This window comes from Corythoichthys intestinalis, chromosome 4 (assembly GCF_030265065.1).
Source record: "Corythoichthys intestinalis isolate RoL2023-P3 chromosome 4, ASM3026506v1, whole genome shotgun sequence".
Lineage (NCBI taxonomy): Eukaryota > Metazoa > Chordata > Actinopteri > Syngnathiformes > Syngnathidae > Corythoichthys > Corythoichthys intestinalis.
This window is the reverse complement of record NC_080398.1, coordinates 41,692,905-41,707,390: the sequence shown is the minus strand read 5'-3', so window position 1 is coordinate 41,707,390 and position 14,486 is coordinate 41,692,905. Positions and strand designations below refer to the sequence as shown.

General features: G+C 39.7%; 1 protein-coding gene across 3 annotated transcripts in view; it reads right to left on the bottom strand.

Moving 5' to 3' along the window:
- LOC130915083 (BMP-binding endothelial regulator protein-like) overlaps positions 1 to 14,486 on the bottom strand; it is a 64,714-nt gene that overhangs the window by 4,257 nt on the left and 45,971 nt on the right. For all 3 annotated transcript variants that reach the window (XM_057834804.1, XM_057834806.1, XM_057834805.1), the window contains 3 exons: positions 12,773 to 12,974; positions 7,800 to 8,136; positions 1,286 to 1,416 (listed from right to left, as the gene is read on the bottom strand). In XM_057834804.1, the coding sequence (XP_057690787.1) occupies positions 1,286 to 1,416; positions 7,800 to 8,136; positions 12,773 to 12,974 (670 nt within the window). The remainder of the gene's footprint in view (positions 1 to 1,285; positions 1,417 to 7,799; positions 8,137 to 12,772; positions 12,975 to 14,486) is intronic.

Below are 14,486 nucleotides of genomic sequence, written 5' to 3'. Positions count from 1 at the left end.
CACATGATGACACACAACACATATGGAGACACATTTCTGTGTCCCCACATGATTATAGTCCCTTAGTCTCCCTGAGTAAATGCATTCATCAAATCAATGAATGGATGTGCCAGAATTTTCTCCAGTTAAATGTGGAGAAGATAGAGGTGATCATTTTTGGGCCAAAAAAGGAAAGGTCAAAGATAAGCAGCCAACTTAGCACAATGTCACTTACAGCTACAAATCAAGTCAGAAACCTTGGCGTAATTATTGACTCAGACCTAAAATTTGATAGCCATCTAAAGTCCGTCACCAAATCCGCTTATTACCACCTAAAAAATATAACCAGAATTAAGGGGCTTCTGACTCAACAAGACATGGAAAAACTTAATGCATGCATTCATTTTCAGCAGATTGGACTACTGCAATGGTATATTTACAGGTCTTGATAAAAAATCAGTCAGGAAGCTGCAGCTAGTACAGAATGCTGCAGCCAGAGTCCTCACAAATACAAGGAAGCTGGACATCATTACACCGGTTTTGAAATCGCTACACTGGCTTCCAGTGAGTCAAAGGATAGACTATAAAATACCACTGCTCGTTTACAAAACACTTAATGGCCTTGGACCAAAATACATGCTTGACTTGTTAGATTCCTATGAGACATCTAGACCCCTAAGGTCGTCTGGAACCGGTCTTCTTCATGTTCCAAGAACAAGAACCAAGCAGGGTGAGGCAGCATTTAGTTATTATGCTCCTCACCTATGGAACAAGTTACCCGAACGTCTGAAGTATGCTCAAACTGTTAGCTCCTTTAAATCAGGGCTAAAAACGCTTTTGTTTAGCACTGCATATCCATAACTGTCTATATATTTCAATCTACCTGCCTTCTATTCCTCTTGTGCTTATCTCCATTGCTGATTTCAATGATTATTATTAGTAGTAGTTTTTGCTTTATTTTTATTTTTGTTTTATTTTTATTTATTTATTTTTATTCTGTGATTAAATGCGATCTTTTGTCTTGGTTTTTACGTTGTGTTGATTTAAATGTGATTTTTATGGTCTGATGTAAAGCACTTTGAATTGCCTGGTGTTGAATTGTGCTATATAAATAAATTTGCCTTTGCCTCTGAGATTTTTGTCTTATTTTTTTCCAAAATGCGTTTTTTTTTCCAAACCAATTTATTTTGGGATGTTTGTCCTCTAATAGTGTTCACATTGTTTCAACTAACTAATTAAAATTGTTATTAAATTAAATGATTCAAGCTTGTGATCGAAAAGTACTAGTGACGCCGTTTGACCTCACCCATGCAGGCGGCGTCGGTTCTCCAGAGTACGGGGACGCCCTCTCGCTCGCACGCTCGGCTGTACGCGATAAAGGACTCGCAGTAGCAGTTCTTGTGAACGGGACACTCGCACATGTCCGTCACGCACGACCTGCAAACACACGCCAAAAAAAAAAAAAAACATCAGCGTCATAATTTTTACTCCATCATTATAGAAGTATATCAGCGGCATTTATAAATATTTTGCCATTTGTGTTTTGTACAAAATCACAGCTGAAAGAATCCAATTATGGCTTCTGTCAACACATTGCACTTTTACAGTGAATCAGTATTGAGTAAATATAAAATAATATTGTGCTGCAATAGCCATACATCCGATGAAATTATTAAAATATGGATGAATACTTTCATAAACATAAAATTTTTAATACAAAGTTATGTCTAATCATTAAATTATTATTTATACTAAAGGGAGTAGGTTTGCATAGGGAAGGTAGGGACAAAACACTACCAACTTTTCAGGATGCTCAAATTGTCCCAAGCTACTTTTAAGCAACCTTATTTACAGTGCCTTGCAAAGGTATTCGGCCCCCTTGAACCTTGCAACCTTTCGCCACATTTCAGGCTTCAAACATAAAGATAAAAATTTTTAATTTTTTGTCAAGAATCAACAACAAGTGGGACACAATCGTGAAGTGGAACAACATTTATTGGATAATTTAAACTTTTTTAACAAATAAAAAACTGAAAAGTGGGGCGTGCAATATTATTCGGCCCCCTTGCGTTAATACTTTGTAGCGCCACCTTTTGCTCCAATTACAGCTGCAAGTCGCTTGGGGTATGTTTCTATCAGTTTTGCACATCGAGAGACTGACATTCTTGCAAAACAGCTCGAGCTCAGTGAGGTTGGATGGAGAGTGTTTGTGAACAGCAGTCTTCAGCTCTTTCCACAGATTCTCGATTGGATTCAGGTCTGGACTTTGACTTGGCCATTCTAACACCTGGATACGTTTATTTTTTAACCATTCCATTGCAGATTTGGCTTTATGTTTTGGATCATTGTCCTGTGGGAAGATAAATCTCCGTCCCAGTCTCAGGTCTTGTGCAGATACCTACAGGTTTTCTTCCCGAATGTTCCTGTATTTGGCTGCATCCATCTTCCCGTCAATTTTAACCATCTTCCCTGTCCCTGCTGAAGAAAAGCAGGCCCAAACCATGATGCTGCCACCACCACGTTTGACAGTGGGGATGGTGTGTTCAGGGTGATGAGCTGTGTTGCTTTTACGCCAAACATATCGTTTTGCATTGTGGCCAAAAAGTTCCATTTTGGTTTCATTTAACCAGAGCACCTTCTTCCCCATGTTTGGTGTGTCTCCCAGGTGGCTTGTGGCAAACTTTAAAGGAGACTTTTTATGGATATCTTTGAGAAATGGCTTTCTTCTTGCCACTCTTCCATAAAGGCCAGATTTGTGCACTGTACGACTGATTGTTGTCCTATGGACAGACTCTGCCACCTCAGCTGTAGATCTCTGCAGTTCATCCAGAGTGATCATGGGCCTCTTGGCTGCATATCTGATCAGTTTTCTCCTTGTTTGAGAAGAAAGTTTGGAAGGACGGCCGGGTCTTGGTAGATTTGCAGTGGTCTGATGCTCCTTCCATTTCAATATGATGGCTTGCACAGTGCTCCTTAAGATGTTTAAAGCTTGGGGAATCTTTTTGTATCCAAATCCGGCTTTAAACTTCTCCACAACAGTATCTCGGACCTGCCTGGTGTGTTCCTTGGTTTTCATAATGCTCTCTGCACTTTAAACAGAACCCTGAGACTATCACAGAGCAGGTGCATTTATACGGAGACTTGATTACACACAGGTGGATTCTATTTATCATCATCGGTCATTTAGGACAACATTGGATCATTCAGAGATCCTCACTGAACTTCTGGAGTGAGTTTGCTGCACTGAAAGTAAAGGGGCCTAATAATATTGCACGCCCCACTTTTCAGTTTTTTATTTCAGTTTTTTATTTGTTAAAAAAGTTTAAATTATCCAATAAATGTTGTTCCACTTCACGATTGTGTCCCACTTGTTGTTGATTCTTGACAAAAAAAATAAAATTTCATATCTTTATGTTTGAAGCCTGAAATGTGGCGAAAGGTTGCAAGATTCAAGGGGGCCGAATACTTTTGCAAGGCACTGTAAGTTATACAGTATAATGACTAAAGTTATTTAGGTCATTTAGATTGTCTTCCCATATATTTTAACTCATTTTCTCCCCAAAACGTATAAATACGTTCTATTTTTAATTGTTCCAGTGTCGCAAAGACGTATTTATACGTCTTTTATGGGTTTTTTTTTTTTTTTTTTTTTTACAAGCGACATGTCTGGGTTCTGATTCAATTTAGCTCCAAAGCACAAAGCTGAAAATCAATTTCAAAGCAATAAAAGTGGCCACTGGAGGGCAGTAGCGCATTTGGTAAAACCCGTAACCCGATTCAATGGCAACGAACGGCCGGGCTGCAGGCGAAAGACGACTGAATGGAAAACAACCTACAGGACGCCCGAGATGTCAGGCGCTGGACGACCAAGCAGAATGACCGGGACCACCAGTGCAGTGGACGATGCCGTTGAGTCCATGCTGCTTTGCCGAGCAGACCCCGCAGAGACTCAAAAAAATCCATCTTTATGAGACAGGGGGCGATGAGGGAAAAGTTTAACCGGCTGTCGCGGCCACAACAGCGTCATCTCTCAGTTATGTGTAAATAAATTGTTACTTTGCTATCAAAAGCTCTATTTTTCTTGTTGTTTATATTATTTTGGAAAGGGAAAACATCATCTAGATGTTTAGGATGTAACTAAAGCAAAAAATAGGTGTGTTAAAGTCAAAGTTATGTTTGAAATGTATGCTTTCAACAAAAAAAGCTCAATTTCGGTTTTTTCATCAGAAATTGCTCAAACTAAGCTATTTTCTAATGCTGATTTCTAAAGAATGGAAAAAGATAGTAACTTACTTTTTTTCCTGCTAAAAGAAGAGTCTAATCTTTCTTTTGGTGGGTTCCATGTTTATATAGCAATAGAACAGAATTTTCTGTGGGCCTTACAAAATCAGTCAAAATCCAGTAAAACAGCAGGGAGCGAAGGGGGTTGCACCGGTGAAAATGGCTGGGAGTAAATGAGTTCATTGTTGTAACTGACCCCACCCACCATTATTAAGTGAAATATTTTCACTATGTTCAGACTTCCATCTACTTCTTTTCACTTGCTGAATGTGCCGGTCCATTTTTTAAAAACTCCAAAACGTATATGTGATTGGCTGATGAATTGACACCCCCCCCCACACACACACACACATATATCAGATGTTTTTTTTTTCAGCCAGAAGCAGCCACTGTAAGAAATGTAAAAATATGTCAATGCTGTGGAAGTGGGGAACACACCACTATTTTTTTCTACTGATAGTCCGACCTGCATCAGTTAGCATAACATTAAACAGTGTGAACTTGCTAACCTGCAAAACTAGAGTAGGAAGCTGCTTAGAGAGAAGTCCTCCTGTATGTGTTTTCTACTGTTAACGTTTACTGAGAAATGTAGTGAACTGAGGTTTACCCTTTCTCCCCATTTAAAAAAACCCGAAATATTTATGTGGTCTTAAGGCACCCCACAGGAGCTTTCATTTTTTTGTTGAGTTTGGCTGTTCTTGTGGGCAAAAACAGAAGTATTTTACCTGAAGGACGGCTCCATTGTTATTTATTTTTGTTATTCCCTGACGAAAAGTTTTTTTCTTGTATTTAATTTCTTTATTTAGACAAAGTTGAGTATGTTTTTTTTTTTTTTTTAATTCCTGGATTGTTAAGAGATAAATAACAAGCTTGTATTTTTTGTGTATGTTAATACCATTTAAGTGATGTCATAGACTTCAAAACTCTATTATGTTGAGACCAAACCTACGCCCTTGTTATCCTATTACTATATATAATTTTTATTAAAATTATTTTTAAGCGTTTGTAAAATATGTCGAAAAACAAGCTATTTTCATCCTGCTGCTGTGAGTTTTTCACGAGCAGATGCCCAATTCATATAACTGGGTAGGGTGGCAGTGAATGAACATACGTTTTGTTTACTTCCCGTTTCTAGTGTTGGTTCTTCAAAAGTTTCAAATCAATTAGTCATTTTATTTATCGAGGAAAATTGTTTATTATGTAACCACATTAACAATGTCTAGACGATTTCTAATTCATTTGATGTTATCTGGATGTGAACAAAATGTCATCCTAAGAACTAATGTTGTTAAATTTTCCTTCCAAGGGTAACAAGGTGGTCTCGCGATATGGCAAGACAACAGTTATCGAGACATGGGTCAGGAAACCGAATGAGTCTATCATTAGTAGACGTCCAATCTGTTTGAAGTGGAAGAGATGGCTGCCATCCCTCCCACTTCAAACGGATTGGACATCCATGGCCGTCAGTGGCCAGGCAAGGAGTTAATTTTGGGGCATTTTACATACAGTGGTATGACAAAGTATCTGAACCTTTTGGAATTTCTCACATTTCTGCATAAAATAATCATCAAATGTGATCTATCTTATTCAAAACCACACAGATGAAAAAACAGTGTTTGTTTTAACTAAAACCACCCAAACATTTATAGGTTTTCATATTCTAATGAGAATAGTATGCAAACAATAACAGGTGGGAAAAAAATAAGAAAATGAACCATCACATTTACTCTTTTGCGCCCCCCCCCTTAGCAGCAATAACTTCAACCAGACACTTCCTGTAGCTGCATACCAGTCTGGCACATCGATCAGGACTCATCTTGGCCCATTCTTCTCTACAAAACTGCTGTAGTACAGTCAGATTACTGGGATTTCTAACATGAATCGCTGTCTTTAGGTCATGCCACAGCATCTCAATAGGGTTCAGGTCAGGACTTTGACTTGGCCACTCCAGAATGTGTATTTTGTTCTTCTGAAACCATTCTGAAGTTGATTTACTTCTGTGTTTTGGATCATTGTCTTGTTGCAGTATCCATCCTCTTTTTAGCTTCAACTGTCTGACAGACGGCCTCAGGTTTTCCTGCAAAACATTCTGATAAACTATTTGTATTGAGTTCATTTTGTCTAGACTTATATATTAGTGTAATTGTAGTGTAGTGTAGTATAATTTTTCTTTTATCCCAGTGTCTGAGATCGATGAAAAATTCGACTAATTCTGATGAACTTTTGAATGAATTCTTCCATTAATGATTGAAAGTTGTCCAGGCCATGAGGTAGCAAAACAGCTCCAAATCATGATGCTCCCTCCACCAAGCTCCCCAGTGGGGATGAGGTGTTGATGTTGGTGAACTGTTCCATTTTTGCTCCACACATGGCGTTGTGTGTTACTCCAAAACAATTCACAAAATATTTTGCCAAAACTTCTGTGGAGTGTCCAAGTGCCTATTTGCGAATATTAAAAGAGCAACAATGTTTTTTTAGACAGCAGTGGCTTCCTCAGTGGAGTCATCCCATGAACACCATTCTTGGCCATAGTTTTACATATAGTTGATGTGTGCGCATAGATATAGGACTGTGCCAGTGATTTCTGTAAGTCTTTAGCTGACACTCTAAGGTTCTTTTTTTATCTGTATGAGTATTCTGCGCTGAACTCTTGGTGTCATCTTTGGTGGACGGCTACGCCTTGGGAGAGAAGCGACAATGCCAAACTCTCTCCATTTGTAGACAACTTCTTTGACTGTTGATTGATGAACATCCAGACTTTTAGAGATGGTTTTGTATCCTTTCCCAGCTTTATATAAATCAACTACCCTTGATCGCAGGTCTTCGGACAGCTCTTTTGACCGAGCCATGATGCACATCAGACAATGCTTCTCATTAACACAATTCACCACGGATTTAAAAAACACTGGACACTGAGATAACACAGATTTTGCTGCTCGGAAACATTTTTTTTACGTAGCCTTGTTTTGGATCCACAATGGTCCCTCCGTCGTCTGTTTTTGCCTTGTTTTTGACCATTGTCGACGAATAAATTGTCAACCTGTTTTCGGTGAGTCTTCTTCAAACTTTTGAAACATGGAGTCAGTACAAAGGGTTAAAATAAGAAGAGAACGCACGGAATTTCCGACTTCCCGGTTGGCACGCTCCCGCGTTCGTCTTGGCTGGGGAGGCGAATTCCAACACATGCTATCCTCATTAAAATATGAAAACCTATAAATGTTTGGGTGGTTTTAGTTAAAGCAGAAACTGCATTTTCTCTGTGTGATTTTGACAAAGATCAGATCACATTTGATGGTGATTTTATGCAGAAATGTGAGAAATTCCAAAAGGTTCAGATACGTTTTCATACCACTGAATTGTCACACCCCTAATGTAGAATCAACTTGTCATTTTAGTATTATCGTCCCTTTGATAATTTCATGTATAAGTCGCTATTGGCCAAAAAACATGCGATTTATAGTCCAAAAACATGGTATATTGGTCTGATTTGTTTTTAAAATACATTTAAACGGGTGCAAAGAGAAACTTTTTCTGATCACCTGTAGAAAGCGGCGACGTCGACCACGCGGTGACACTTGTGGAACTCCCACGACTTGATCTTCTGGCACTCGCGGTGGGCGCGGAATTTGACCTTGACGCTAGCGGGACAGGAGAATGCGGCGGGGCGGCGGCTTTGCTGGCCGCAGGGTTCGTCGTTGGCGACGCGCCACGACTCGGCGAAGTCGTCCACGTCGAACTTGAAGTGCCCGTCGCCGCCGGTGGTGTCGTCGCGCTTGTGGCCGTTGTAGTTGCCGCACAGGCCGCACAGACGCCCGCGCAAGTGCGGGGCGGCCACCACCTCCACGAAGCTGTCGCCGTCCCAAGTGATCTCCAGACCTGCGGGATAGGGTGAGGCTGCGTGTTAGCATGCGTATTTTCTATTTTAATACCACAGTATGAAACAAAATTTTAGTGGTTCTGACATTGTGACGTTTTCATACCAAAGTAAACCTTGAAACCAGTAACCTTTTGGACTTTCTCACATTTCTGCATAAAATCACAATCAAATGTGATCTGGTCTTTGTCAAAATCACACAGATGAAAAAACAGTGTCAGCTTTAACTAAAACCACCCAAACATTTATATGTTTTCATATTTTAATGAGGATAGTATGCAAACAATGACAGAGGGGGGACAAAATAAGTAAGTCAACCATCACATTTAATATTCAGTAGGGCTGCAGCTATCGAATATTTTAGTAATCGAGTAATCGACTGAAAAGTCTATCGATTAATCGAGTAATCGGATAAAACAAATATATTTTTAGGTGAAGAGCAATTATAAATATACATGATAAAACAAGACATTTCATCTAATCTTGAACCATTTTCAGTCAATCAATGTCTTTATTTTCGATGTATATTGTTGAAAACAGCCAACAATTGCATCTCAGATGTAACTACAATTTAAAAAAAAGACTAATTCACTGCTTTCACTCAAAAAACCTTTAGATCTTATTAAAAAAAAAAATATATATATATATATATATCTTGCCTAAAAATGCTGTTACGCTTGATAACACACATCACTTAAAAGTTAGGACTTTTTCCCACGTGTTTCAATTCAATTTCTCTTTGTGTCAAGCCATTTTTAAGTTCTAGTTAAGTTTTAAGTTAGTCTAAACTGTAAGTCCTGATAGGATTTTGAGTTTTTGCAGTGTTCAAAATAAATGTATGATACAGGCTGTACTGGAACACATTAGGGATCAGTGCTACTTGGTGTTTTATCCAGCAATGACTACTGAGCTAAAATTGATAGTTAGCATGATTAAGTTTTTATTTTACACCCTCATCACTCCACAATGCTATGTTATGTTAAAGCCTGTATGTAAGACACGTTAGCCACGCATCGACAGTGGTCATGATTAATTGAAACCTAGCCCTCCGCAGGGCTAACGTTACATGAGCTAGTAGAGACAGTAACGTTAATCTTATTTATTAGCGCTTAGCGCTCTTTATTAGTGCTTAGCGCTCTACTGCTTTAAGATGGCGGCAGTTTCCTAACGCTGCCCAGACGCGGCCGAGTCCGTCATTTCGCATCTAGTTCAACATACATGTGATCTCTATGAGACGCATCAGACGCTACCTGTTACCAACGTAGCATTGTGTGGGCTAGTATTTAGCAACGTCGGCGTCGTTTGTGGCGTCTGTCGGCTGCAGTAAGTTTTTTTTTCCCCTTCCTCCTCTCCGCACGTGGCAGCGCGTTGTCCCGCATTAAAAGTAGCCCGAGCAAAACTTGATGCTTAGAGCTGTCAAAATAAACGATTACTCGAGGTGAATAAAATTACTCGGATCAGTTTTTAAACTCGAGTTACTCGAGTACTCGTTTCAGCTCTAATATTCAGAAATAACTTCAACCAGACGATTCCTGTAGCTGCAGATCTGTCTGGCACTTAGATCAGGATTCATCTTGGCCCATTCTTTTCAACAAAACTGCTGTAGTTCAGTCAGATTCCTGGGATGTCTAGCATGAATCGTTGTCTTTAGGTGATGCCACAGCATTTCAATGGGGTTCAAGTCTGGACTTTAACTTGGCCATTCCAGAACGTGTATTTTGTTCTTCTGAAACCATTCTGAAGTTGATTTACTTCTGTGTTTGGATCATTGTCTTGTTGCAGCATCCATCTTCTTTTTAGCTTCAGCGCTCTGACAGACGGCCTCAAGTTTTCCCTCCAAAACATCCTGATAAACTTTTGAATTAATTCTTCCATTAAGAATTGCAAGTTATCCAGGCCCTGAGGCAGCAAATCAGCACCAAATCATGATGCTCCCTCCACCATGCTTCACAGTGGGGATGAGGTGTTGATGTTGGTGAGCTCTTCCATTTTTCCTCCACACAATACATTGTGTGTTACTGCCACACAATTCAGCTTTGGTTTCATCAGTCCACAAAATATTTTGCCAAAACTTCTGTGGAGTGTCCAAGTGCCTTTTTGCGAACATTAAACCAGCAACAATGTTTTTTTTTTTTTTTTGGAGACAGCAGTGGCTTCCTCCGTGGAGTCCTCCCATGAACACCATTCTTGGCCATTGTTTTACATATACAGTATAGTTGATGTGTGTATAGATATTGGACTGTGCCAGTGATTTCTGTAAGTCTTTAGCAGAGACTCTAGGGTTGTTTTTTACCTCTTTGAGTATTCTGCGCTCAACTCTTGGCGTCATCTTTGGTGGACGGCCACACCTTGGGAGATAAGCAACAGTGCCAAACTCTCTCCATTTGTAGACAACTTCTCTGACTGTCGATTGATGAACATCCAGACTTTTAAAGATGGTTTTGTATCCTTTCCCAGCTTTATACAAATCAACAATCCTTGATCACAGGTCTTTAGACAGCTCTTTTGACCGAGCGATGATGCACATCAGACAGTGCTTCCCATCAAGACAATTCTTACCCGTTGTGTGTTTTATAGTGGGCAGGGCAGCTTTAAACCACTCCTCAGTGATTGGGCACACACCTGACTTAAAATGTTTGGTAAAAATTGGTTTCAATTGCTATTTAAGTCTCCTTAGGCAGAGGGTTCACTTACTTATTTTTTCCACCTTCTGTCACTGTTTGCATGCTAACCTCATTAAAATATGAAAACCTATAAATGTTTGGGGGGTTTTAGTTAAAGCAGAAACTGCATTTTCATCTGTGTGATTTTGACAAAGATCTGATCACATTTGATGTTGATTTCATGCAGAAATGTGAGAAATTCCAAAAGGTTCAGATACTTTTTCATAACACTGTATTTCTGCCTACTATCCCCCCCGTCTCATTATATTTTCTCTAATACTTTGGTTTCTTATTTTAACCTTTGTCCTTTTATATTTCTTTGTCTTTTCCCAATATTTAGACATTTTCATCAAATAATCTAGTGAATATTCGATCAATATTTTTTGACATACATATACAGTTGTGGTCAAAAGTTTACATACACTTGTGAAGAACATAATGTCATGGCTCTCTTGAGTTTCCAGTTATTTCTACAACTCTGATTTTTCTCTGATAGAGTGATTGGAACAGATACTTCTTTGTCACAAAAAACATTCATGAAGTTTGGTTCTTTTATGACTTTCTTATGGGTGAACAGAAAAAAAGTGATCAAATCTGCTGGGTCAAAAATATACATACAGCAGCGCTAATATTTGGTAACATGTCCCCTGGCCATTTTCACTTCAATTAGGCGCTTTTGGTAGCCATCCACAAGCTTCTGGTTGAATCTTTGACCACTCCTCTTGACAGAATTGGTGCAGTTCAGTTAAATTTGATGGCTTTCTGACATGGACTTGTTTCTTCAGCATTGTCCACAAGTTCTCAATGGGGTTTAAGTCAGGACTTTGGGAAGGCCATTCGAAAACCTTAATTCTAGCCTGATTTAGCCATTCCATTACCACTTTTGATGTGTGTTTGGGGTCATTGTCCTGTTGGAACACCCAACTGCGCCCAAGACCCAATCTTCGGGCTGATGACGTTAGGTTATCTTGACGAATTTAAAGGTAATCCTCCTTCTTCATTATCCCATTTAGTCTCTGTAAAGCACCAGTCCCATTGGTAGCAAACCAGCCCCACAGCATAATACTAGCACCACAGTGCTTGACGGTAGGCATGGTGTACTTGGGGTTAAAGGCCTCACCTTTTCCCCTCCAAACATATTGCTGGGCATTGTGGCCAAACAGCTCGATTTTTGTTTCGTCTGACCACAGAACTTTCCTCCAGAAGGTCTTATCTTTGTCCATGTGATCAGCAGCAAACTTCAGTCGAGCCTTAAGGTGCCGCTTTTGGAGCAAGGGCTTCCTTCTTGCACGGCAGCCTCTCAGTCCATGGAGATGCAAAACACGCTTGACTGTGGACACTGACACCTGTGTTCCAGCAGCTTCTAATTCTTGGCAGATCTGCTTTTTGGTGATTCTCGGTTGAATCTTCACCCTCCTGACCAATTTTCTCTCAGCAGCAGGTGATGGCTTGTGTTTTCTTCCTGATCGTGGCAGTGACAAAACAGTGCCATGCACTTTATACTTACAAACAATTGTTTGCACTGTTGCTCTTGGGACCTGCAGCTGCTTTGAAATGGCGCCAAGTGACTTTCCTGACTTGTTCAAGTCAATGATTCGCTTTTTCAGATCCATGTATGTATATTTTTGACCCAGCAGATTTGATCACTTTTTCTGTTAACCCATAATAAAGTAATAAAAGAACCAAACTTCATGTATGTTTTTTGTGACAAAGAAGTATCTGTTCCAATCACTTTATCGGAGAAAAATCAGAGTTGTAGAAATAACTGGAAACTCAAGAGAGCCATGACATTATGTTCTTCACAAGTGTATGTAAACTTTTGACCACAACTGTACATCAATATATTTGTTTACACTTTTTTGCTGCCATTTTTGTCAATTTTAAGTTCTATTTTTGCACGCTTTACAAATGTGCTACAAATGTGTTACAAATGTCAACAAATGTGCAAAAGTTCCATGATGATGGCGCACGTTACCTGCGATGGTCGTGAGCTTGAGGAGGTATCCGTCCAGATCGATGTGCACGCCGGGCCCGTGGTAGGGGAGCGCGATGCGGGTGCCGTTCCTGCGCACGGTCAGGTGCTGGTGGAGGCCGAGGACCAGCCCGGCTAGGCGCACCTCCACCGACTGCGTCCAGGAGAACGAGCGGGTGCGCCGGGCGTCGTTCTTCACCAGCACCTTTAAGAAGAGGACAACACTTTCACTTCAAAGTTCAGAACACACAAACTATGGTGAGGGTACATTAAAGATAGCAATGGCTGATTCCAAGCAAACTGGACTATTCTTGTTGTCAAATTAAACGTTGTGAGCTTTGCAGATCTTTAATTATTTTGTTGGTTTGTATGACAGCATGACACCATAAAAACAACATCCAGCCAAGACAAACAGGAGTAAAAAGGTGGAAAAATGTATTTCGAACAAACCACGTTGAGTCACACCATTTACAGATATATAATTATTTTCTTAATATGACCTTTGATGATGACGCTAACAAAATAACATACTCTCAATTAAAGTGGTCATAAATATTTCAACAAATCACATTGAGTCGTATCTTAAATCAAAGGCACTGCAATTCAGTTTATTAGCATTACTTTGTATGATGAAATTGCAAAAAATAAATAACAATCATGCTGTGGTTCCAATTTGAGTCACACGTCAAATTCAAGGTCTTCATGAGAGCTTTGCACATATGGAATTATTTGGTTAATGCTTCCTCACGCAGGGGTGGAACTTAGGGGCACTGGGTATAAACGGAGTTTGACTTTTGGGGGGGGGGGGCAAAACAAGTTAATTACCCCAAAATGTCAGAAATAATTTTAAAATGAACTTGCAACATACAGTGGGGTAAATAAGTACTTAGTCAACCCCTAATTGTGCAAGTTATCCCACTTGAAAATATTAGAGAGGTCTGTAATCGTCAACATGGTTAAACCTCAACCATGAGAGACAGAATGTAGAAAAAAAAAAACAGAAAATCACGTTGTTTGATTTTTAAAGAATTTATTTGCAAATCATGGTGGAAAATAAGTATTTGGTCAATACCAAAAGTTCATCTCAATACTTTGTTATGTACCCTTTGTTGACAATAACGGAGGCCAAACGTTTTCTGTAACTCTTCACAAGCTTTTCAAACACTGTTGCTGGTATTTTGGCCCATTCCTCCATGCAGATCTCCTCTAGAGCAGTGATGTTTTGGAGCTGTCGTTGGGCAACACGGACTTTTTGATTTTGATTTTTTGGGACACTGCCCCCCCTGCTGGCCGTTTCTGCTCATCGCGAGCCCTGTTCACATTTATTCTGCTACGGCCCTCAAGTATCATTATTAATTAGGTTTGTTCCGATCATGTTTTTTTGCTCCCGTTCCGATCCCGATCGTTTTAGTTTGAGTATCTGCCGATCCCGATATTTCCCGATCCGATTGCTTTTTTTTGCTTGCGATTCAATTCCAATCATTCCCGATAACGTTTCCCGATCATATGCATTTTGGCAATGCATTAAGAAATAAATGAATAAAACTCGGACAAATATATACAGTGGTACCTCTACATACGAAGTTAATCCGTTCCAGGACCTTGTTTGTAAGTCGAAATGGTCGTATGTCGAGCAGGATTTTCCCATAGGAATACATTATAATTCCATTAATTCGTTCCACAGCCCAAAAACCTGCACTAAATCCTTAAAAAATAC